The following is a 23159-nucleotide window of genomic DNA, read 5'->3' as shown; positions in this document are numbered from 1 at the left end:
AATCAATGGAACTGCTGTCGTTTGAGACAAAATCTGATTACACATTTCACACAGTCTGATTCTAATGCATTTGGATTCCGGGTGCTCAACTTAAAGTTATCAGTGCTTGTATAAAGAAATACTTTTCTTTCAATACGACAAAACAATGGAGATTGCCATGAGTTAACAAATTTCTCAATTAAAATCCAAAACAAAATGCAAAATGACTGTTTTTACAACTGCATCTGAGATAAATATTGCTCGATGACAACTACTATAAAAATGGGAAAGATCCTGTCACTCTGAAATATGATAAAAGCAAGCATGTGTACAGGAGGGGAGTGTGGAGATCCGCGTGCACGCGACCGCCCCCCCCCCCCCCCCCCCCACACACACACACACACACACACACACACACACACACACACACACACACACACACACAGAGAGAGAGAGAGAGAGAGAGAGAGAGAGAGAGAGAGAGAGAGAGAGAGAGACCTCAAATTTTTCATACAACTACAAAGGTACAAAGAAATTAATTCTTAATCAAATGTGAACAGTAAAAAGAACTACTTTAAAAACAATGTTTGATATAAATAAGTGTCTGTCTGACTACTGATACAAAAATTCACAAGAGCCTGCCACTCTGATACACATTTAAATCTAGGCTTAACACCTTAGGGAGGAACTGTGACACTAAATAAATAAATTTTTAATACTTCAACTGAACTTGTCCAGTTGTTATTTAAAACAGAGATGAATGATTAATTTAGAGAATTCCCTCTTGTCAGCAAATAAAATACAAGGAACTGTAACATGGCATACCAAAATTGGTACACAAGTACCACACACCTGTGCATCCTCTCATTAGGGGAATAATCCTGAGTCAATGGGGAGAGTCTTATACAAAGTCTTGTGAGAACTGCTGCCATCATCTCTCTTTGGTTGAAGAGAAAGACACTATGGTCATGTTGACTCGAGACTTAGCCACTGAGACTCCCACACATTCATTTCGTCTCCCCTAAACACCAACAGCACAAATTTTATGAGGATCTGCGCTGTGTTAAGTGATTTATATCATATGCTTCGGTAGTTGTTGTATGTGCCACCTTTGCATTAGGTAGAGGATGTTCTAGCTACTTTGGAGCGACTCTTCTGGGTACATTTACTGAGTGGACAGCTGAGCGCACCTGGAATCTGAACGGATGACTTTTCACACCTGATGCTAGATCATCCATCTGAGCACCCTAAGGACCATGGAAAGGGTTGACCAATTTGACAATGTGCTACATGTGACACCTGAATTTTGCAGCTACAAGTGACATACTGCATGAGTGTGAAAACAATACCTGAGCAGTCTGTTACAGAGAAGTGTGTAATGAACACAGCAGCATCTCAATAGTCAATCAACTTTGAACACAGGATGATAATTGGCGCACAACAAATGGGTCATAGATTCTAAAAGAATTCAGGTTTCTGAGATCAACAGTGTCTAAGATAGGGCTTCAATATCACAGAGACAATGTTTCCACACACATAAACCATAGAACAGGGCAACCATGAGTGTGTATCGAATGGACATCCTGTCACCTCACCACGGCCATACAAGACAATGGATAGTTTAACTGTGAGTCAGGTAGCTACCAATTTGAATTTGGAGTGTCAGGATCCTGTTTCTATGATGACTGCATAGAGACAAATGCACCACATAGGCTTCAGCAGCAGCCATCCAACTTGTGTCCCACTGCAGACACCCCAACACAGCTTAAGAACTGGTATGGGACCACAAACATCATCAATGGACCATGAAACAGTGGCAACATGCAACACAGCCTGTTGACAAGCTTATTGGCAGGTGGCAGAGTAGCATATGTCCCATGAAGCTATGGATACTATGTGTCATCAAGGTTGTGTCAAGTCAAAACACAGTTCAGTTATGATCTGGACTGTGTTCACATGGTCACAGTTAGGCCCCATTGTCTATCTGCATGATCAATGAAAGATGCACGTTTACAGATATTCTTGTAGGCCATCTCCATCCCTTTCTAGTAACAGAGTACCCTGACTGAGATGCCATGTTTCAACAGTACAATTTGACATGTCACCTCTCTATGGTTGAAAGCAGGAGGATTGATGAACAGTCCCGTGGATCCTCAACTACAAGTTGCTACCCCCTCACCTCCCCAAATCACCCATCTTAACCCAATCAAGTATTTATGGGATGTTGCTGATACTCAAACCCAACAGTAGCTATACAATAACAATTGCCGATAGTGCTGTAGGGTCAGTATATCTGTAGAAAGATTCTAACGGTTCATAGAATTATTGCACTTTTGACAGCTAGTAAATGAGTGAATCATTACTAGCAAACATCCAGTGGCTTTCCATGACTTTTGACAACTCTGTATTAAGTTTGGTATTGAACACAGTATATTATTCAGCATGTGTAACCTGAGTCCACAGATGGGGAAATTAATGGAGCAAACAATAGTGCCCCTCTATTGTGCCTATCAGTATGAAAATCTTCAAATTACTATACTAAAATCATCATTAAAAATTATTTCAAAAGGCATAGTATGGAGTACAGAACTTGCTGCACACTGTCAGTTTTAAACTCTAAGTGTCTCACAACTAGCCAGCAAGGAAATCTGTCCCAACCTTGTATCAAGACACTCGTATCTCATTAATGTTGCTTTACCTGAATACCAAGTGAATGTTTGGCTCATAGACAGTTCCAAGCAGTAACGGTCAACAGTAGGGAAAGAGGTGACTATAGATGTGCTGAGACCTTTTACGCATTCTGCATCATCTGTAGTTGCTGTGAAAATACAGGGCTATTACAAATGATTGAAGCGATTTCATAAATTCACTGTAGCTCCATTCATTGACATATGGTCACGACACACTACAGTTACGTAGAAAAACTCATAAAGTTTTGTTCGGCTGAAGCCGCACTTCAGGTTTCTGCCGCCACAGCGCTCGAGAGCGCAGTGAGACAAAATGGCGACAGGAGCCGAGAAAGCGTATGTCATGCTTGAAATGCACTCACATCAATCAGTCACAACAGTGCAACGACACTTCAGGAAGAAGTTCAACAAAGATCCACCAACTACTAACTCCATTCGGCGATGGTATGCGCAGTTTAAAGCTTCTGGATGCCTCTGTAAGGGGAAATCAACAGGTCGGCCTGCAGTGAGCAAAGAAACGGTTGAACGCGTGCGAGCAAGTTTCACGTGTAGCCCGCGGAAGTCGACAAATAAAGCAAGCAGGGAGCTAAACGTACCACAGCCGACAGTTTGGAAAATCTTACAGAAAAAGCTAAAGCAGAAGCCTTACTGTTTACAGTTGCTACAAGCCCTGACACCTGATGACAAAGTCAAATGCTTTGAATTTTCTGCGCGGTTGCAACAGCTCATGGAAGAGGATGCGTTCAGTGCGAAACTTGTTTTCAGTGATGAAGCAACATTTTTTCTTAATGGTGAACAGACACAATGTGCGAATCTGGGCGGTAGAGAATCCTCACGCATTCGTGCAGCAAATTCGCAATTCACCAGAAGTTAACGAGTTCTGTGCAATCTCACGGTTTAAAGTTTACAGCCCCTTTTTCTTCTGCGAAAAAAATGTTACAGGACACATGTATCTGGACATGCTGGAAAATTGGCTCATGCCACAACTGGAGACCGACAGCACCGACTTCATCTTTCAACAGGATGGTGCTCCACCGCACTTCCATCATGATGTTCGGCATTTCTTAAACAGGAGATTGGAAAACCAATGGATCGGTCGTGGTGGAGATCACGATCAGGAATTCATGTCATGGCCTCCACGCTCTCCCGACTTAACCCCATGCGATTTCTTTCTGTGGGGTTATGTGAAAGATTCAGGGTTTAAACCTCCTTTACCAAGAAACATGCCAGAACTGCGAGCTCGCATCAACGATGCTTTCGAACTCATTGATGGGGACATGCTGCGCCGAGTGTGGGAGGAGCTTGATTATCGGCTTGATGTCTGCCGAATCACTAAAGGGGCACATATCGAACATTTGTGAATGTCTAAAAAAACATTTTGAGTTTTTGTATGTGTGTGCAAAGCATTGTGAAAATATCTCAAATAATAAAGTTATTGTAGAGCTGTGAAATCGCTTCAATCATTTGTAATAACCCTGTATTAGTGGTGACTACGCAGTATTTGCACATATGCTGGACATCGGGCCGACTGTATATGCTCCAACACCTCAAGCTGCAATGAATGGAGAATCTTACAATATTAAAATTGCACAGACCTACATACAAGACTACCATACTCCAACTGAGGATGAACAAAACCGTAAAACAGTATGCAGCTAGAATTTTATGCCTGCCGGTTATCCTATCCAGAGGCTTTGGAATGTTCATGGCTTTGAATAGCTGATGCCAAACACAGCAAACAATTCAGCTCCAAGTGACCAGAATTCTGCATACAAATAAGGCTTACTCATGTATGGGAGGTTCTTGGGAAATCCTTACAAAACAAATGTCAATGAAAGAACAATGAAGAATATGAGATTCATGTCAAAATTCAGTTATTCCTCTTAACAATTTCAGTGCTTTGGGTTGTATCATACTTTTCGTGTTAAAAACATGTTGAAAATTAAAGAGCAGGCCAAGTATTTAGGTATGGAATTAGATCAACTGCATGCTTACACCCACATGGACAACATAACTATAAATATGTGGCATCTGCAAACAGGTCGCACATATGTTCATAGGATTTTTTCTCTGTTGCCCACAAACAATAAAGCTATAAGACACTGTATCAATTACTCAAAATTAAATTTTATGTTATATTTAAAGGTTTAGAATAAGAGAAATTAGTTAGATTGCCATGTATTACACACACAAATACGTATCAGCACTACTGTCACACTATCTAGTATGATGACAGTAAATAATGTTTCCCCAGGAATCTATGCCAACACAACAATGAACAAAAAGAACAAATAAATAACACAGAATAACTATCCACCACATAAACTATACAAAGCAGAAAGTTATGAGCAACAAACAGCTCACTTTTCAACTAAAACTGAACCTGAAACAATGGCTTTCAAGCAAGTGATGATGTCTCTTCCTCTAAACACAGCTGTTTTATACTGAAAACATTACTTACAGCCCTCCCCCCAACCACCACCTTGGTCTATTCCTTCCCTTCAACAGTGCATCTTTCCCCATTGTTTCCAGCATGTTCCCACAGCATTTACCACAAATACTTCACTATTTAAAACGTGTTCCCATTGTCGAAACAAGCATTTAATTTTCTGTAACACTGCAAGTTGTCTGGAGCCTTACCAGGCAATTACAATCTCAAATCATTCAGTCATAATATCAAACTGTACCAGAACTTTCCAAAGGTTTTAAGGAGGAAGAACACATGTTCTAGTCTGTGTCATAAATCATATGGTTAGTATTTTTTATAATTATCATATGAAAATTACAACAAAAATCTCAATATTTGAAGCAGAAAATATTTGTTTCCACTTTTTGAAAGTCCTTTGCATCTGCCTTATAATAAGCACAAGGCAAATTAACTTTGGACCTAAATCAATACAGATTTGCATTGTGATAGCAAATGAATATCTAAGCATTAATAATGTAAATTTCCTAAAAGTTACAGTAGCATGAATGGATAAAAGTTGATAAGTAAGCTCAAAATCCTAACATGCAGCTGAAATGCATCTCATTTGGAAACTTGACTTGAGTACCACATATTCCTAGCAGCAAAGGGAAAGAAACAAATAAGTAAATACACAGTCTGTTTGTGAAACATTGTTCAATAACAAATGCCTGCATATATTATATTTATTTCTTTTGGGTCCCTTGAATTATACAATAAAAATACCACAGACAATTCTGATCTTACACTATACCCCACTAACCTCAAAAGTATCTGGTTTCTCCACAGTTGTGCTGCTGTTACCAGTCAGTATAATATCACCTTTGGAATGGTCCCGCTTGTGTTGTTGTCGGGGGGACGGGCGTGGACTTGACTGTGGACTCGTACTTGGGCTTGGAGACCTACATAGAACACACTCACACATGATATCTGAGGGCACCTTCACAAAAAAGCAGCAGGAGGAGGACAGGTATGTGTTAATTACTGATCAACACAAAAGGCAAACAGCAAATAAAACCCACTAACACATTTAAAAAGCTTAACACTATGTTCTCAGGTAAGACAGTGGGTACAGGCAGCACACTATATCAAATTAAGCTGTACTTCTAGTACATATTAAGGCAAATGTCCTGTCTGAAGAAATATGCCCAAATACAGGGCAAAAAGCATGAATGGATAATAATACAATGTCAGTACATGGGATGATTACATTATGCTCAACAATTACATTAAAAATGAAACTGTGGCCACTGTAGTTTTCTATGCAGTGCTCAATAAAAGTTTATATTAATGCCTAAATGATGAACAAATCACAGTTTCTTTAGCTAACGTCACACAAGCCATGTTTACCGTGGTTCCAGGGAGCCATTGGGATTAGCAACATGACAGGCAGAGGGTAAAGTCATTGTGTTGAACGTCAAGGATGAACTGATGCTACTCCCAATTACGTCGTGACTAGATATTAACAGGTTCTCCACAGACTTACGCCTGAAAATACAAAAGACTCGCTGTAATGCAAAGCTTTACTTCAATACTAGATAATGACATACAACATACCAATAAACACAAGGGAATTATTACACAAGAAAATATTAAGCTTGTGACTGCTCAGAACAGTTGAATTTATATGGCAAAGAATTCTACACATGCATTATGGGTGGAAACAAATCTAATCAGAGAGCAAGACTAAAAACAAAGAATTTACTCCACAAATCTACTATGCAAACATGCAATGAATATACACTGCAGACAAGCACACTGACTTTTGTATAGTGAATGTTGACATAATAAAGTTAGCAAACCACTTGGAATCTAGAGAGATGTGTGAGAATGTGTTAACAGCCATGCACCAAACCCCTGCACACCAGCCGTAGGGTGTTGATAGAAAGTTACACAAATAATGAACCCAATTTTCATTCTCTATATCACACATTTCAAGCACGCCACAGAAAAATTGCTGTAATTACAAATATTACCCATTGGCTACAATGACAACTACAGTTTATTTTTAAGCAAGTACCTTGGAAAACTGAGACAAGAAGAGCTAAGTACCCAAGAAACAGAACAGACTTCACAACAATGTGAATTACCTAAAATTTTCAATAGAATATTGTAAATACAGAACACAATTTTTTTAAAAAATAAGCATCTGGGAGATCTTTTTAACACAGCTGTATCAAATTATTCCCTTTCCTTTCAGAATTTAATAAATGCACATACAAAATTTTCAAGATTGCTTTATCAGAATCCATTTCTAGAGAAAATCCACTTTTTGGCCTCAATACATGGAATACAGAAAACAATGGTGGTGTGGAAGTACACCACAAATGTGTGCTCTAGGTGTTGAATTTCTGAAATGTCTTCTAATACCAATGTTTCTGACACCTGTCTCTTGTCTACAAAAATTAACTTTTTCTTATACCTTTCTCCCATTGCTAAACATCCCATCACAAATGCTTGTTGAGTTGACTTACTTTTTCTAAAGCTAAGATGATTTTTATTCACCAGATCTTCAGAGCTTTCAACATATTTACTGTCGCTGACTCTTTAAAGGTTAGACTGGTAGCCAGAACAGTGACACTGCCACGTCAAAGTATTTCATGTGCCACATGTTTCTAAATGAAACAATCACATATGATTTGTCATGTGTAACTTATGGATCAAAGGCATTACTCTTCATTTCTGCTGTGGACAGCCATACTGTTGTGAAATCAGTTAAACAGTGCTGGTTCAAAATGAAAGGAAGAATGCTCGATCCAAAGCCATTTCAATCTACAAAGAAAAGACAAGATGAATTGATTTATTCTCCCAGTGGATTAATTAAAATATTGTAGTCTCTACAAGCCCATCCCTATGGCCATATGAGTTAAAGTGCCGTTTACAGGATGGGTAGCTGTGCCAGCCCCGGATTGAATCCGTTCGGTGGATTAACAATGAGGGGCAGTATGCCAACCAACTTGGATGTGGTTTTTAAGTGGTTCCTACATCCCACTAGGTGAATATTGAGGTGGAACCTGTTTCCCACCTCAGTTACACAGTTTGCACACACTTGGAAAGCTTTTGGTATCTTTCACATGAATAACACCTCAACAGACAGACAGGGTAGATGTAGTCAACCCCGAGGGTAACAGGATGGCAAAGGGAGGGCACCCAGCCATCTCTTAAATTAGCCATGCCAAATGCATTAATAAACATGCCAATTCTGTGCTGATGTGGGACTAAAGCACAAGAAAAAGATGATCATCAGAATATGAACAACAAATCCAATGTACATAAGACGAACTGCTGAATGTAGATGCTTGTGATCGAAAAGTGAAGAGACTATAAACTATCTGAATGAACCTGTAGGATTTGTTACTCTGCATTTACTCAAAAATGAGCGTTTAGAGTGGATCACTTTAATCTAAGGAACAGCAAAAGCAAAATGGTAGGGTCTATTAATTGTTGGCAGTTCATATGTATGGCAGTAATTATACCAATAAGGGAAAGGAAGCAAGGGATGGGTAGGAACACCAAGTGCACTCAATGTGTATGCCTGAAGCCATCATTCAGATTCCAGTAGTCATTGAGGGAACAGGGTGCGATCAACTACAGACTATGGCACACTTTGGAACAAACATTATCCATCATCTGGGCTCCAAGGTCATACTTGGCTGATTCCTATGACTAGCAGTGTGTTGAGAATACTGGCCATGCTCCCGGAATTTCAATGAAGCTCAAAATCGGCAGCATAGCCCCCAGAACACATGTCGTCCTGGTTCCGAGTCGAGTGGAAGGCTTTAACCAGAGACTTCAAAGGTTCTATGACAAGGTAGGCTGTGGCTGTCTAGACTTGCGCTATAGTGTTGAGAGGAGAGGCCCACTAAATGGGTCAGGTGTGCACTACAGATCAGGAACAGCTATCAAAGTAATTGACTGTATGTGTGTGTGTGTGTGGGGGGGGGGGGGGTGCACACAAGAGTTTTTTTTCAGATTAGACAACTTTCCATGCACTCCAGATAACTATAGCTGTAAGAAACCCAGAAGCATTAGTGTAAAATACAAAGAAATGCACTCCCCATCCCCGGGGGAGAGCATCAAAATCCTTGTGGTTAACTGCCCAAGCATTCACAAGAAAGTCCCAGAGTTTCAAGTGCTCCTAAAGCAGTACAGCTCATAATACTAGAAGCCGGTTAAAACCTGAAGTTAGCAGTAGAGAGATCTTTAGGGATAATTTATGCACATACCGAAAGGATGGGGAAATGGGCTGTGGAGACGGTGTATTTGTCACAGAAGAAAAGAAAGTCAAATGCACAAAGATAGAAACTGAAGCTGCATGTTAAACTATTTGGGAAAGACACAGTTTCAAGGGTGGACATAAAATCATAATGAGGCCCTTCTATTAATTACCAGTCCCACCTCCTGATGTAACTGAGAATAACTGAGAACCTTGGAGAAAATGTCAGTTTGCTTGTACATAAATTCCCTAATCATACTGTAATCACTGGAGGAAACTTTAATCATCTAACAATCAACTGGGATAACTAGAGCTTTGTTAGTTGTGGGTGTGACAAGCCACCCTATGAAACAGTACTAAATGCCTTCTTTGAAAACTACCTAGAACAGATATTTCAGAACCCCACTCACTCATGATGGAAATACATTAGATATAATGGCAACAAACAGACCTGACCTCTTTGAGGAAGTCCACATTGAAATGGGTACTAGTGACTATGAGGCAGTTATAGCAACAATGAATACTGAAGCACAAAGGGCAACTAAAACAAGTGGAAAGATTTATATATTCAGCAAACTGGACAGAAAAGTAGTAGGGTCATATTTCAATGAGGAACTTGAAACTTTTAGCTTCGCACAGGAGCATGTAGAAGAACTATAGTTGCAGTTTAAAAGAATAGTTGACCATGCACTGGATAGATACTTGGCCTGTGGAACATTCATGATGGAATAGATCCTCCACAGTATATATAGACACAGCAAGAAACTTCTAAGCAAACAGGACTGCTGAACGATAGTTTAAAAACAAATCATATGGTTCTAGATACAGAGATGCTGAATGAAATGAAATGGCAGTCAAGAGAGCAATGTGTGAAGCTTTCAATGACTATTGTAGCAAAATATTGTCAAAAGGTCTTTCACAAAACCCAAAGACATTCTGGTCATACATAAAGGCTGTTAATGGCACCAGAGTTAGTGTCCATTCACTCATGGTCAAAGCAGGAATTGAAATCAAGAATAGCAAATCAAAGGTAGAAATGTTTAACTCTGTTTTCAAATGTTCGGAGTATTGCCCCAGTTCACTTCTTGTACCATTGAAAAGATGAGTGAAATAGATATTAGTGTCACTGGCATTGAGAAATAGCTGGAATCATTACTCTGAACAAAGCCCCAGGACTCTATGGAACCCCTTTCAGATTCCACATCCAATTTGCAGCCGAGTTAGCCTCTCTGTAATCTAAAATCTATTATAGATGCCTCGAACAAAAGACCAAGGCCAGTAGCTGCAAGAAGGCACAAGTCACACTCCCTACAAGAACGGTAGCAGAAATGATCCTAAAAACTAGCGTCCAATATCCTTGACACCCATTTCCTGCAGAATCTTAGAACATATTCTGAGCTCAAACATAGTGAGGCGTCTCCCCTGTGCCATCCACCACAGATTTCAAAATCGTAGATCACGTGAAACCCAGTTCACGCTTTCCTCACGACACTCCACAAGTCGTGGACCAAGGTAGTCAGGTAGATGTAGTATATCTCAATTTCCGAAAAGCATTTAACTCAATACCACATCTATGATTATTATCAAAAGCACAACTGTATGGGGTATCAGATGAAATTTGTCCCTCAACTGAGGATTTCTTGGTAGAGAGGATACAACACATTACCTCGGATGGAGAGTCATAGACAGATATAGAAATAACTTCGGATGTACCCAGGGAAGCGTGTTGGGTACCTTGCTGTTCATGTTGCATACTAATGATATTGTGCACAATATTAATGGTAATCTAAGACTTCTCACAGATGATGCAGTTACCTACAACAAAGTACAGTCTGAACAAAGATGCACAAATATTCAGTCAGACCTTAATAAGATTTCCAAGTGGTGTAAGAATGGCAACATGCTTTAAATATTTGGAAAAGTAAAATTGTGCACTATACAAAATGAAAAAACATTGTATCCTATGAATATAATATCAGTGAGTCACAGCTGAAATCTGTAAACTCATACAAATACCTGTGTGTAACACTTACAAGGGAACCTCCCCATCGCACCCCCCTCAGATTTAGTTATAAGTTGGCACAGTGGATAGGCCTTGAAAAACTGAACACAGACCAATCGAGATAACAGGAAGAAGTTGTGTGGAACTATGAAAAAAATTAGTAAAATATACAAACTGAGTAGTCCATGCGCAAGATAGGCAACAACAAGGGGTATGTGAGCTCAGGAGCGCCGTGGTCCCGTGGTTAGCGTGAGTAGCTGCGGAACGAGAGGTCGTTGGTTCAAGTCTTCCCTCGACTGAAAATTTTACCTTCTTTATTTTCGCAAAGTTATGATCTGTCCATTCGTTCATTGACGGCTCTGTTCACTGCAATAAGTTTAGTGTCTGTGTTTTGTGACTGCACCGCAAAACCGTGTGATTAGTAGACGAAAGGGCATGCCTCTCCAATGGGAACCGAAAACATTTGATCGCAAGGTCATCGGTCAACCGATTCCTCCACAGGAAAACACGTCCGATATATTCTATACGACACTGGCGACGGCATGTGCGTCATGTGACAGGAATATGTTGTCAACCCACCTAACTTGTACACTTAGCGAATGGGAAAAAAGATTCTTCTACCTTGCCTGATTTAGGTTTTCTTGTGGATGTGATAATCACTCCCAAAAAAGTGATGAAAACATAAGAGTTTGTCACATAAACTGAAAATAAAAAATTAAACTTTTCACTCGAGGGATGACTTGAACCTAGGACCTCTCGTTCCGTAGCTGCTCTCGCTAACCACGGGACCACGGCGCTCCTTGACTCTCATTGTCCTTGATGTTACCTATCATCGCATGGACTACTCAGTTTGTATATTTTACTAATTTTTTTCATAGTTCCACACAACTTCTTCCTGTTTTCTCGATTGATCTGTGTTCAGTTTTTCAAGGCCTATCCACTGTGCCAACTTATAACTAAATGTGAGGGGCGTGCGATAGGGAGGTTCCCTTGTTAGTAGGGACATGAAATGGAACAGTCACATAGGTTCAGTCATGGGTAAAGCAGGCAGCAGACTTTGGTTTACTGGTAGAATACTTGGGAAATGCAGACAGTCTACAAAGGCAATTGCTTAAAAACAGCTTGTGTGACCCATCCTGGAATATTACTCACGTGTGTGGGATCCATACCGAAAGAGGACTAGCAGGGGATATTAAACGTATGCAGAAAAGAGAAGCATGAAGGGTAACAGGTTTGTTTGACCCACAGGAGAGTGTCACAGCAATGATGAAAGAACTAAACTTGCAGACGCTTGAAGACAGACATGAACTATTCCTCAAAAGCCTACTAACAAAGTTTCAAGAACTGGCTTTAAATAATGGCTGTAGGTGTATACTACAACCCCCTATGTATTGACCCCAAAGGGATTGAAAGGATAAGATCAGATTAATTACAGCATACACAGAAGCATTTAAACAATCATCCTTCCCACACACCATAAGTGAATGGAATGGGAAAAAGTCCTAATAATTGGTAATTGGTACAGTTGGACATAGGGACATTCTCTGGCATGCACCTACAGTAGCTCACAAGGTATAGGTGTAGATGCATATCTTTTATTAGGAAATTATTCACTAACAGTCATTTATTCACTAAAATGTGTTATGATTTACCCCCTTGAAGCACAACAATAACAGCACTTAAGACTGAATAAAAGTTGTGCCATATACTTTGATTAGTTGGTAATAAAATTCAAGTAGCTTCTGGGGACACACCTTTCCTATATAGTGATGATGAACAAGTTAGAAATGCCATCAAGATCATCCAACACAGTGCTATAAGTGATATGGATAAGGAGAGCCACAAATTGACTACAGCTTCACTGAAATATTCACTCTTGCACTCAACTGAAGTTATTTACAGAATTCAAGAAAACCTTATCAGTACATTAAGATGTGGATTCCAATGACAAATATACATAACTGCTAGAAATGGCTTAAGTAAACCATCTGAGCCCAACAAATGACTAAGCCACCATCAGTGGTACACAGAAAGTGGCTAATAACCCAGATATGACTTTTTGCAGTGATAATATATTCATGACATGCATCAAAACAGTCTTTATTGTTATTCCTAATCCACACACACACAAAATGGATCAATCGTGTCAAATGGATGACACACTTTGTTCCACTCTGAAGGAATTTCAAATTCAAGGAAGTTGATAGGTACAAGTTTACAAGAAAGAATGACATTTCAGTCTATCTCAAGATGCAGAGTGTTACATTTTTTAAGAAAGTAATGTTTTATCCGGCACATTCATACTTTGCAGGAGAGCTTCTGTAAAGTTTGGAAAGTAGGAGATGAGGTACTGGCAAAAGTAAAGCTGTGAGGACGGAGCATGAGTCGTGCTTGGGTAGCTCAGATGGTAGAGCACTTGCCCACGAAAGGCAAAGATCCCGAGTTCGAGTCTCGGTCCGACACACAGTTTCAATCTGCCAGGAAGTTTCAAATCAGCACACACTTCGCTGCAGAGTGAAAATCCCATTCTGGAAACATTCAAACTAATTTCAAATTATATGACAGTTTCAGCTGCCATAAGCTATTATAACATCACAAACACTTATTATGGTTCAATTCCATCACTGTGGAAATCACATTGTAAATGAGTGACTATGTGTTTTCTAGAGTAGCTGGATTAAACCACGGCATGTTTTATGATGTAAGGATGACTGATGACAGCAGAAACAGGACATTTCATTTTACATTTGGGTTATTTCACTGGACAATAATCTTTATCAAAAAGTTTACAGACTTGATGAAAACTGTGGTTTCCATCCTCAGACCGATACCCGAATTACACAGAGCATTCACTGAGGCTGTAAAGAAATTCTCCTGACTGTTGATGCCATGTAGTACTTGAAACTTACATTTTCTTTGTCTTATACCACTGCGCTTGCTGTTCAGTTTGCTACAGAGAGCTGGGTCTAAAAAAGATCCTTTTTGTGAGGCAACAGTAGAAGCTGGGACAAACTCACCGAGTTGCTGACAGCATCGGTAAGGAATAAAGGACTAAAAGCACAAAAGAACTAGATCTAATCAGGAGCAGCCAAAAAGCATGAAGATTACTTAGATGCCTCAATAGTAATACTACCAGGTGTAATAAACACTATGACATCACTGCAGACCAGATAGCGCATGACTGGCAAGTCAAACACAAAGTAAAAGTACCTAAACCACACCACATGGGTCAGAAGGAAGTAGATGGTCTAGTTACCCTATTTCAAATGTCAGGATTCAACAAGCCTGTCAAAAGCAGCATAGCCAGTGAAATGGCCAGCTTAAATGACATCCAAATGGAACAAATAAAGAACTATGGCCCATCCACAAGAGAATGGATTGTATAAGGTCTTCAACAGTTGCATGAACAGCCATCAAATACCAAAGATATGGCAAAAAAGCAGAGAGATAACCCTTCTTCAACCTAGAAAGGAAGCAAAGCACCCCAAAAATTTTAGGCTGGTTAGCCAGTTAATCCACTTGTACAAATTGCTAAAATCCACAATCCTAAACAGAAGTCCACCTATAAGCAACCCTCTACTTATACACGAGCAAGCAGGGATAAGCCCCAAGGGCAACTGTAAAGGGCAGCTCTTTGCTCTTACTCATTTCAAAGAGGCAGGTTTGAAAATAGTCAGGTTACTGGTGTCGCTTTCGTAGACTCGACAGCAATGTACAATGCTGTCAGTTACCAACAACTATATGTTCAATTACAGAATCTGCTCAACCACCTCGATCTTGCTGAAGTTATCAGCACTCTCTCGCACAATTTTAAGTTTTTTGTTGACTCCCAAGAACAGCAAAGTCTCTGAAGAGCACATTATGGAAGTGTTCTAACTTCTTTTCAACATATGCACCAACAACCAACTGCTCATTCCAAATATAAGAAGCTTCCTCTGTGCAGATGATTTAGCTCTTTCTGCACAGAGTAACAGCTTTGACACTGGGGAGAGAAAACTGGCAACTGCCCTCTGAAGTCTATCGGGATACCATACTGCTGATAGCAAACCCTATTAAGACAAGTCTGCATTCTATCTATGGAACACAGAAGCTACATACAGTACAGTTAGGAGCATAGTTACAGCACTGTTACACCCCAAAATGGCTGCAAGTAGTACTTGACAGAACACTTACATTCAAAAATTGTAGTCCATGCAAGGATAACAAAATGAAAATCTCCACACAAGACAATCTGATTTGAAAATTGACAGTGTGAAAATGGGATCACATTCTCCTCAAGCAGTGAACCAGCAATTGCACTCTCTCTCCCCCACCCACTGTAGAATATCTCTCTCCTGTCTGGTACAACTCATCACATTATATAAGGCAAATAGATACAATACTCAATGAAACATATACACTGATTTTAGGTTAATATGAGTGTACTCCAACAAATAAACTTTATCACGTGGCTGAAAATGTGCCACACTCTAAATGCACAGAAGTGGCTGCTGATATGAAGGAGCTAAACTTTACAAAGGGCCATCCACACACTGCTCATGTTAATGATACAAAGCAGATGTTGGCAATGCGTCTCCATATCAAGTTAGAGGCAGCTGATGGGAGAACAGTATGTGATAGCCAAACAGCAGTTAACTGTATGTCTATACCACTAGCATATAAATTAATCATATTTTGTGGATGGCCTTTCCTTCACATTCTGCTTTTGCCACCTATTTACATTCCTGTGCATGTATAACACACACACCTTGCAGCTTTTATATTGAAATGCTGTTAATGAATTCATCTGAAATATGAATCTCAGTTGTAGTGACAAAATGATATGAATTACTTCCATTTTAGGCATAGCCCTTTCTTCTTCTGCCATTTGATTGATACATACAACATTTTTTCATTGTCTCTGCTGAAATATTAATGATTTCATCTCAAAGGTGGACTCTATGTTGTTGTGATAGACTGATATGTAGTGCAGCCAGAGGTCTGTACAAGGCTGACATGTGGTCGAGAATTTACAAAACCAACAAATGAATATTAAACCTATTCTGTGGTGATAGACTGATCTGTAGCACAACTGAAGATCTAGCTTAGGTTGGAAGTAACAGTTCAGTTGCGAATGTATGTGTACTGACAGACTGATCTAAAGCATAGCCAGAAGTCTTTGTTAACTTGGATGGCGATAGTTTCATTTGCCATTATTTTCTGTTTACTTGCATCTGGGCCATGCAGCAAATCATACATCAATAGCTTAAATGCAAAGATGCAGCAGAAGCAGAAAATGAAAACTATATTAAATTATTATGTATTTTGCGTGTATTTGTCTCAGCAAATGAAGTTTTTGGTTTGGCTACACTCTAGTGCCTAGAATATTAATGTTGTTCTGTAAAATACTTCTTCCACAGTCAAAATGAGAATATTATTACATCACTGATTATATAAATCAGCTGTTCCACCATCATTACTTCCCGTGACTGCTCATGACAGTCATTGCCAACATGCACTTTGAGGGGGTCACCAGAAGGGTCCGATACCACCCATCGGCTTTGACCCGTGACGTAAGTTGTTTGTTTGTTTGTTTGGGGAAGGAGACCAGACAGTGTGGTCATCGGTCTCATCGGATTAGGGAAGGATGGTGAAGGAAGTCGGCCGTGATGTAAGTGTGTTGTGGTGTGTGACGTCACGATTGCGCGAAGTTTAGTTTGCGAGTGTCGTGTGTTTCTCGATGTCTTGTTGTGTTGTCGGTGGTGCTCTCTGGTGGTGTGTCTGTAGGTTGCGGGTAAGGTTTTGTTGTTGGTTTAGTGTGTGCTTGTGATGTGTTTGTAGGTGGCGTGTCATTGCGGTTCGGTGGTGCTCTCTGGTGGGGTTTGTGGGTTGTGTGGTGTGTGTCGTATTGGGTTCATTTGAGTTGTTGACGCTGTCAGCTGTTGTTGTGCTTGTAAGTGAAGATTGGTGGCATATTGAGCAGTGAGTTGATGGTTTAATTTTTTTTATGCTAATGTAGTGTTGTATGTGGTTTGTCGTGTTTGAATTTCTGAGATCACTTTTATTGTGTCGTCGTTAAGAATGGATATGACGCATAAATTGAACAGTCTTCGGCTGTGGGGAATGATGGGTGACACAGCTATGTATCTCACTAAGTTTTTGCAGCTCTTTGAACTGTTGGCTGTGCTAGTGAAGTGCTCTGTGTGCGGAGAGTATATGAAGTTGACGAAAGTTTCGGCGTCTCGGACCAGGGACGGCTATATGTGGAGGTGCCAGCATGACAACATTTGGCGCTCCATTCGCCGGTGTACCTGGTTCGAGAAGTCTAGGTTGGGCATGCGTGAAATTGTTTTGTTGAGTTATTTTTGTTATCAGTCCTCACACAGTTTTTGTGCACATGAGGTGGGTGTGAGTGAGCGAACGACCTTGATTGGTATTCTTTTTGTCGGGAGGTCAGTTCAGAATATATTAAATACAGGGGTATGTTGGGTGGGCCTGGAGTAAAGGTTGAGACTGATGAGTCACAGTTTGGTAGGAGGAAGTATGGGAGGGGTAAGCCTGTGGTTGGTTTATGGGTGTGGGGGCTGTGGTATCGGGGTCTGGTTGTTCTGAGTGTGTGTTTAGGGTTGAGGAAGATCGTACGAAGGCGGAATTAGTGGGGTTGATTCAAGATTATGTAGAACAGGGTAGTATGGTAGTGTCTGATGGGTTTGCATCTTATAGTTGGTTGGGTCGAGAGGGTTACAATTATCTAGTTGTTAATCATAATGTAGAGTTCAAGAATTATGATAGTGTGGCCTGTACAAATACTACAGAGAGGTTTTGGGGGGCTGTTAAATCTGTAATAGGGAGGGGGAAGAGGAGCTCTTCCAAGCTTCAGGCTCATTTAGATGAGTACTGTTGGCGGAAGAGCGTCCCTGAGGGGTACTGTATTTTTAGGGTTTTCTTAAGGGCTGTTAGTAAGATGTACAGGCCCAGGGTTGTGGGTTAGTGAGCTTTTGGGGAGGGGGGGGGGGGGAGGGGGTTGGCTGTGGCTTGGTGGGGGGTTGGTGAGGTGTGGGGAGGCAGGTGGGTGGGGAATGGTTGTGGATTTTTGTTTTTGTTGCGGAGGATTCATTTTGTTGTAGTTTTTTTTAGTTGTAGGCTGTGAATGGTTTTTTGTTTTGTTTTGGTTAGTGTGTGTGTGTGTGTGTGTGTGTGTGTGTGTTTTTTTTTAGATGACTTGTGGATCATGCATCGGGGGGTTGTGTTGCTGGTATTAGTGAGCTGCTTTTGTGTTGTTGTTGTTGACCCTGTGAGGTTAAGGGAAGTGCTCGATTCCAGACTTGGTGTTTTCTTGTGATTTTTGAGGTAGTGATGATTGTGGAAGGGGTTGTAGGTTTTGTGGTTTCTGAATTGGTATCAATACTTTTCGTTGACCTATATAGGTCAAGGGAAGTGTTCAATTCCATTGGATATTGTTTGTAGTTGATTTTGCGAATGTTATGGTCGGTTTATTTTACCGGTTTTGTCATTTGGTTTAGTAGTGTGTGTTTATTATGAATTTGTCCCCACCCAAAAACCCGCAATTTTCCCCACTTGTCCCGTTAGATTGATTATAATATAGGAGGAATATGTGTTTGATGGTTTATCGATCTATTTTCATGTTTGTTGTCATGTTTACGTAATGACATCATACTCGCGATATGGGTGTTGTTGCGAATGGTCGTTTCTGCCATATTGGTGGAATTGGAAGTTTCCGTTAACCCCTTTGAGGTTGGTATTTAGATGATGTCGCCTAAAGTTTTATCACTGAGCTTAAGTGAAGCAGAACAGCATCCACCCATTGCATAGTCATACTCCTTCTCTACAACTAAGATCTAGAGAGAATATTCAGCAGTCATCTAAGAATGTACTGTGCCTACCAAGACTGGAACAGTGGACAGAGAACACCTGAACTCCCCAGATGGATGACAGCCGCTAACCCTTGGACGCAGTGAAAGCTTGTTGGTATGGAGGTAACTATACAAATTACAATCCAGAGTGGGAAGATTCAAACACTATATAAATTAATGGGGCTTTAATGTTGATGACACTTACTACAAATGCAAGAAAGATCAAATCATAATCCACATTCTTCAGTGCCTTCCATGTCCAAAATCCTACATAGAGAGTGGTATTCATAAAACCTGAGTTCATTGAAGATAGCATAATTTAGAACATGTTGGTCAGGAAAATACAAGCTCATCATAAGTGCCATATATTCTAGCTCTAAGTTACCTTTCTCCTGATTTAGTTGCCAGTCTGTGTATTTGTATATTACTGTCCTGAAAATAGTTTAAGATATGCTAAACAAGTTCTTAGATTAGATAAGTCAATTCAGTTTTCGTTCCATAGACCCAAAAGTGTAATGATTCACACGGGTGCGGAACATGTCAGAAAGTATAACATAAAACATTTGAATATAATACTTACTACCCTGATCTTTGTCAGAAGATTATCAAAATAGGTGACTACATTACAGTAAACTGAAACTGCTAATATTAACAGAATTAATACACTGTCAGAATGAAACATTGTTATGCACTTTTAATAAATTTATCATACACAAAATACCTAATCTTGACTGTTGTGACCAAGTACTGTCAAAACTGAAATTTAACAGACATTTTTTTCCTTAAGGTGCTCTGACAGTCCTTGTTAAGATATTCATCTATGGAGTAGAAGAAGTTGCCAATAAAAAAATCTTTCAAACTCTGTCTAAACCATGCTTTATCTGAAACCAAGTTATTAATGGTTGCTGGCAATTTATTGAAAATTGTGTGTTCCTGAATATTGTACCCCTTTTTAGACGAATGTTCTATGGTGGTGTCATGGAGAAAGAGGTCAACAGAATAAAAACACAATGGTATATTGCCAAATCTAGATATTAGGATGAAAACTGAATACACTGTATAATAAATTGTCAACACATTGTGTAAACTGTATTGCAAGCTGCAAAATCACCATAAGTGTTAGATATGTTCTTGTTAAATTGTTCACATCTAAAAATTCAGAAATGCCTATTTAAATATGTTGATTATTATAACCTTTTTTTAAAAAGTAAATTTACATGTCTCCAGTACAAAAAATCTTTGGTCTGTAACTGTATGTTATGAGATGAATAAACTACATCCTACACATGCTAGACTCTTGTCTATACTAACTTTCACTACTGACAAATTTTGGCACTGTTAGATTCTATACTTTACTTTTCACTGGGCATGACGCACACCATCAGCATGTTTAAGGAGGACCACAGAAAATGTGGACAGAATTACATGTCTAAATAGCCAGTGACTCCCATTACCTCTCCACTCACAGTTTATATGAGTAATTCTCATGAGCACACAAATTCTATATTTTAACAACAGCATGTTTAATTCAAATTGAATGGCAGACTATTTAGTTATGGCAACAATCTGAAGTCTTCCAGGTTCGAATCCTGCCTCGGGCATGGGTGTGTGTGATGTCCTTAGGTTAGTTAGGTTTAAGTGGATCTAAGTTCCAGGGGACTGATGACCTCAGCTGTTAAGACCCATAGTGCTCAGAGCCATTTGAACCTTTTTAAGTCTTCCATCATTATGATATGATACAATTACCAAAATGAATCTTTCAGTCTGAAGCAGAGAGTACTCTGTTGTAAACAAGGAAGATACTGACGACTGACGGAATTAAGGTTGTGAATGCAGACTGTGGTAAGCTGTGCCTAGATAGCTCAGACTATAACACTTCCCTCATGAGATAAGGTTCCAAATTACAGTCCCAGCCTGTTACACACATACAGTGTCAAGAAATTTCATACAAATACCACCTTTATGATAAGTACCAATTACACTAAGAAGTGGGGAAACGTTTCTAAATGTGTTCACTTCGGTCAGTGGAGGGAGGGAGGAGGAGGATTGGAGAAAGGAAAGACATACAAATTTGATATTTTGAAACATAACTGGGCATTGCAAATATCTTCATCCACTTTTCTGTCAATATTCTGTTTGTCAATATGAAAAGCATGCCTATTCCACAGTTTTTAACTACCTATCAACAGGCAAAATGTACAAAGGATAGACAAGATATTGTATATCTACAACGGGCAGTTGCACAAAAACTCTTTCCTACTCGCTTTAATGTGAGAACTCTGACATTACTTTTAAATATAATTGTGAAATATAAAGGGTCAGATGCAGTGGTTATCACATTAGAACGTTATCAGACGGAATCATAAATTCGTTTATTTGCACTTGTAGCAAACATCACACAGAGAAAGCTGAGTGAAGGCATGCCTGAATTACACTTGAAAAAAGGAAAAGAAAAAATACATAACACCACCACTATGGGATTATAAACATTTTACAACGGGATTTTTTTTATTAAAGAAGGCATGACAATAGTCACAAAGGAGAACAAAGGGCATATTGTCGTTAGTACTGCAGTTCTAATTACAACATCGTTAGGTACACAAAGTAGTTAGTTATGTCAAAACTGCTTCAAATACGAGCAGGCCAATACATGCATTTACGCAAGCCAACTGGCATTCACAACGGAATTTTTTTACATGCACCCAAATAAAATTATCACTTTCCAACAGAGATCTTCACAAGTTAATCTGTTGTTTTATAGTACACCATTCCAAATGTTAGGTGGCGAAGTGCAAAGTTATGTTCTTATTAAACAATAAAATACCTTCTTTCAGGCGGCTCGTGAGAGGTCTGCTCCTCATAATGCTGCTCCTCATTACTTTAGAAACAAAAAATTATTCTGGTTTTAATATACAGCACTCTATGCAGCAACGTAGATGATCTTTGTAAAGCCTACATAAAAACTGGCAAAAATCAAAAATTGCAAGTGAAATAACTTAGCTTCAAAAGTTCCTCTGTTGGTCCTTCTGAAACCTTGACTGACATAGAAATATACCTTCAATAAGCTAACTCAACAAAAACTATGATAGAAAATCTGAACAGCATGCTAGTGATTTATCTACAGTTGTCGAAATTTATCATACTCATCCTCGCAAACTTACATTATTGTAGCTGCAGAACAGCAGGTATCCGTGTCGTTCATAGCCACACAAATAATTTGTCACTTCATACCAATGTAAAAAGGATGGTATTTCCAGGCGTACGTAGGAGAGAACTGTGTTTGTTTATGGAATTCAGGGATACATGAATGACAGGTGAAATCGAAATGATTGTGCTTCAAATGTCTTATTTTCTTCGTAGAATGAAGAAAAAACATCCATATATTCGCAAACGTTTTTTCTCAACACGATATCACGCACACTACAAGTGGTGCAACAATTCGTACGTACACAAACAAGTTAAGATTCACTAACACTATGACCGTCCGTACAGCTAAAACAGCTCTCTGACAACGGGATTTTTCGGTCTATTATTCAAGTGTCTTATGAAAATAATCTTTGCTTATCCTAAAGAATTTCACAGCTAGAGATATTCCATGTTGGCACAGGTTTTTTAAATCTTTCGACTCTAAGTCGGTTCACATTGGACGTCAACGGAACGGAACGAAAGATACATCATCGCCACTCTTCAGGAAAGAATGTGATCTTAGATATAGAATTTACATCAGTTAAAAAAACAAAAACACAGAATTTGTAAAGGAGCCCTCACCGCTTCAACAATATTGCTAAACCGCCAATATATTGCCCGGCTGAGAGCCCATATTGACGTATCGTCCTAACTAGGAAAAGTAGTATTGACGGGCTCAGAAATATTGTCAGTATTGTCAATACGTATTGAGCGTGTGAGATCGTGAATGATGGTTTGGCAATATTCTCAATTCAGCTGTTGACAGACCTTC

At 39.5% G+C, this 23159-nt stretch overlaps 1 protein-coding gene across 2 annotated transcripts in view; it reads right to left on the bottom strand.

Annotated features, from left to right (window-relative positions):
* The window catches only part of LOC126471491 (protein Aster-B-like), a 251147-nt gene extending 228379 nt beyond the window's left edge, over positions 1–22768 (bottom strand). For both annotated transcript variants that reach the window (XM_050099703.1, XM_050099704.1), the window contains exons 1-4: positions 22363–22768; positions 22026–22079; positions 6481–6618; positions 5894–6032 (exon numbers count right to left, since the gene is read on the bottom strand). In XM_050099703.1, coding sequence (XP_049955660.1) covers positions 5894–6032; positions 6481–6618; positions 22026–22079; positions 22363–22403 — 372 coding nt within the window. In that variant the 5' untranslated portion in view covers positions 22404–22768. The remainder of the gene's footprint in view (positions 1–5893; positions 6033–6480; positions 6619–22025; positions 22080–22362) is intronic.
* Positions 22769–23159: the final 391 nt, after the last annotated feature.

Source organism: Schistocerca serialis, chromosome 3 (genome assembly GCF_023864345.2).
Source record: "Schistocerca serialis cubense isolate TAMUIC-IGC-003099 chromosome 3, iqSchSeri2.2, whole genome shotgun sequence".
Taxonomy (NCBI): Eukaryota; Metazoa; Arthropoda; class Insecta; order Orthoptera; family Acrididae; genus Schistocerca; species Schistocerca serialis.
Note: the sequence above shows the minus strand (reverse complement) of the source record. Positions and strands in the feature narration are given on the sequence as shown.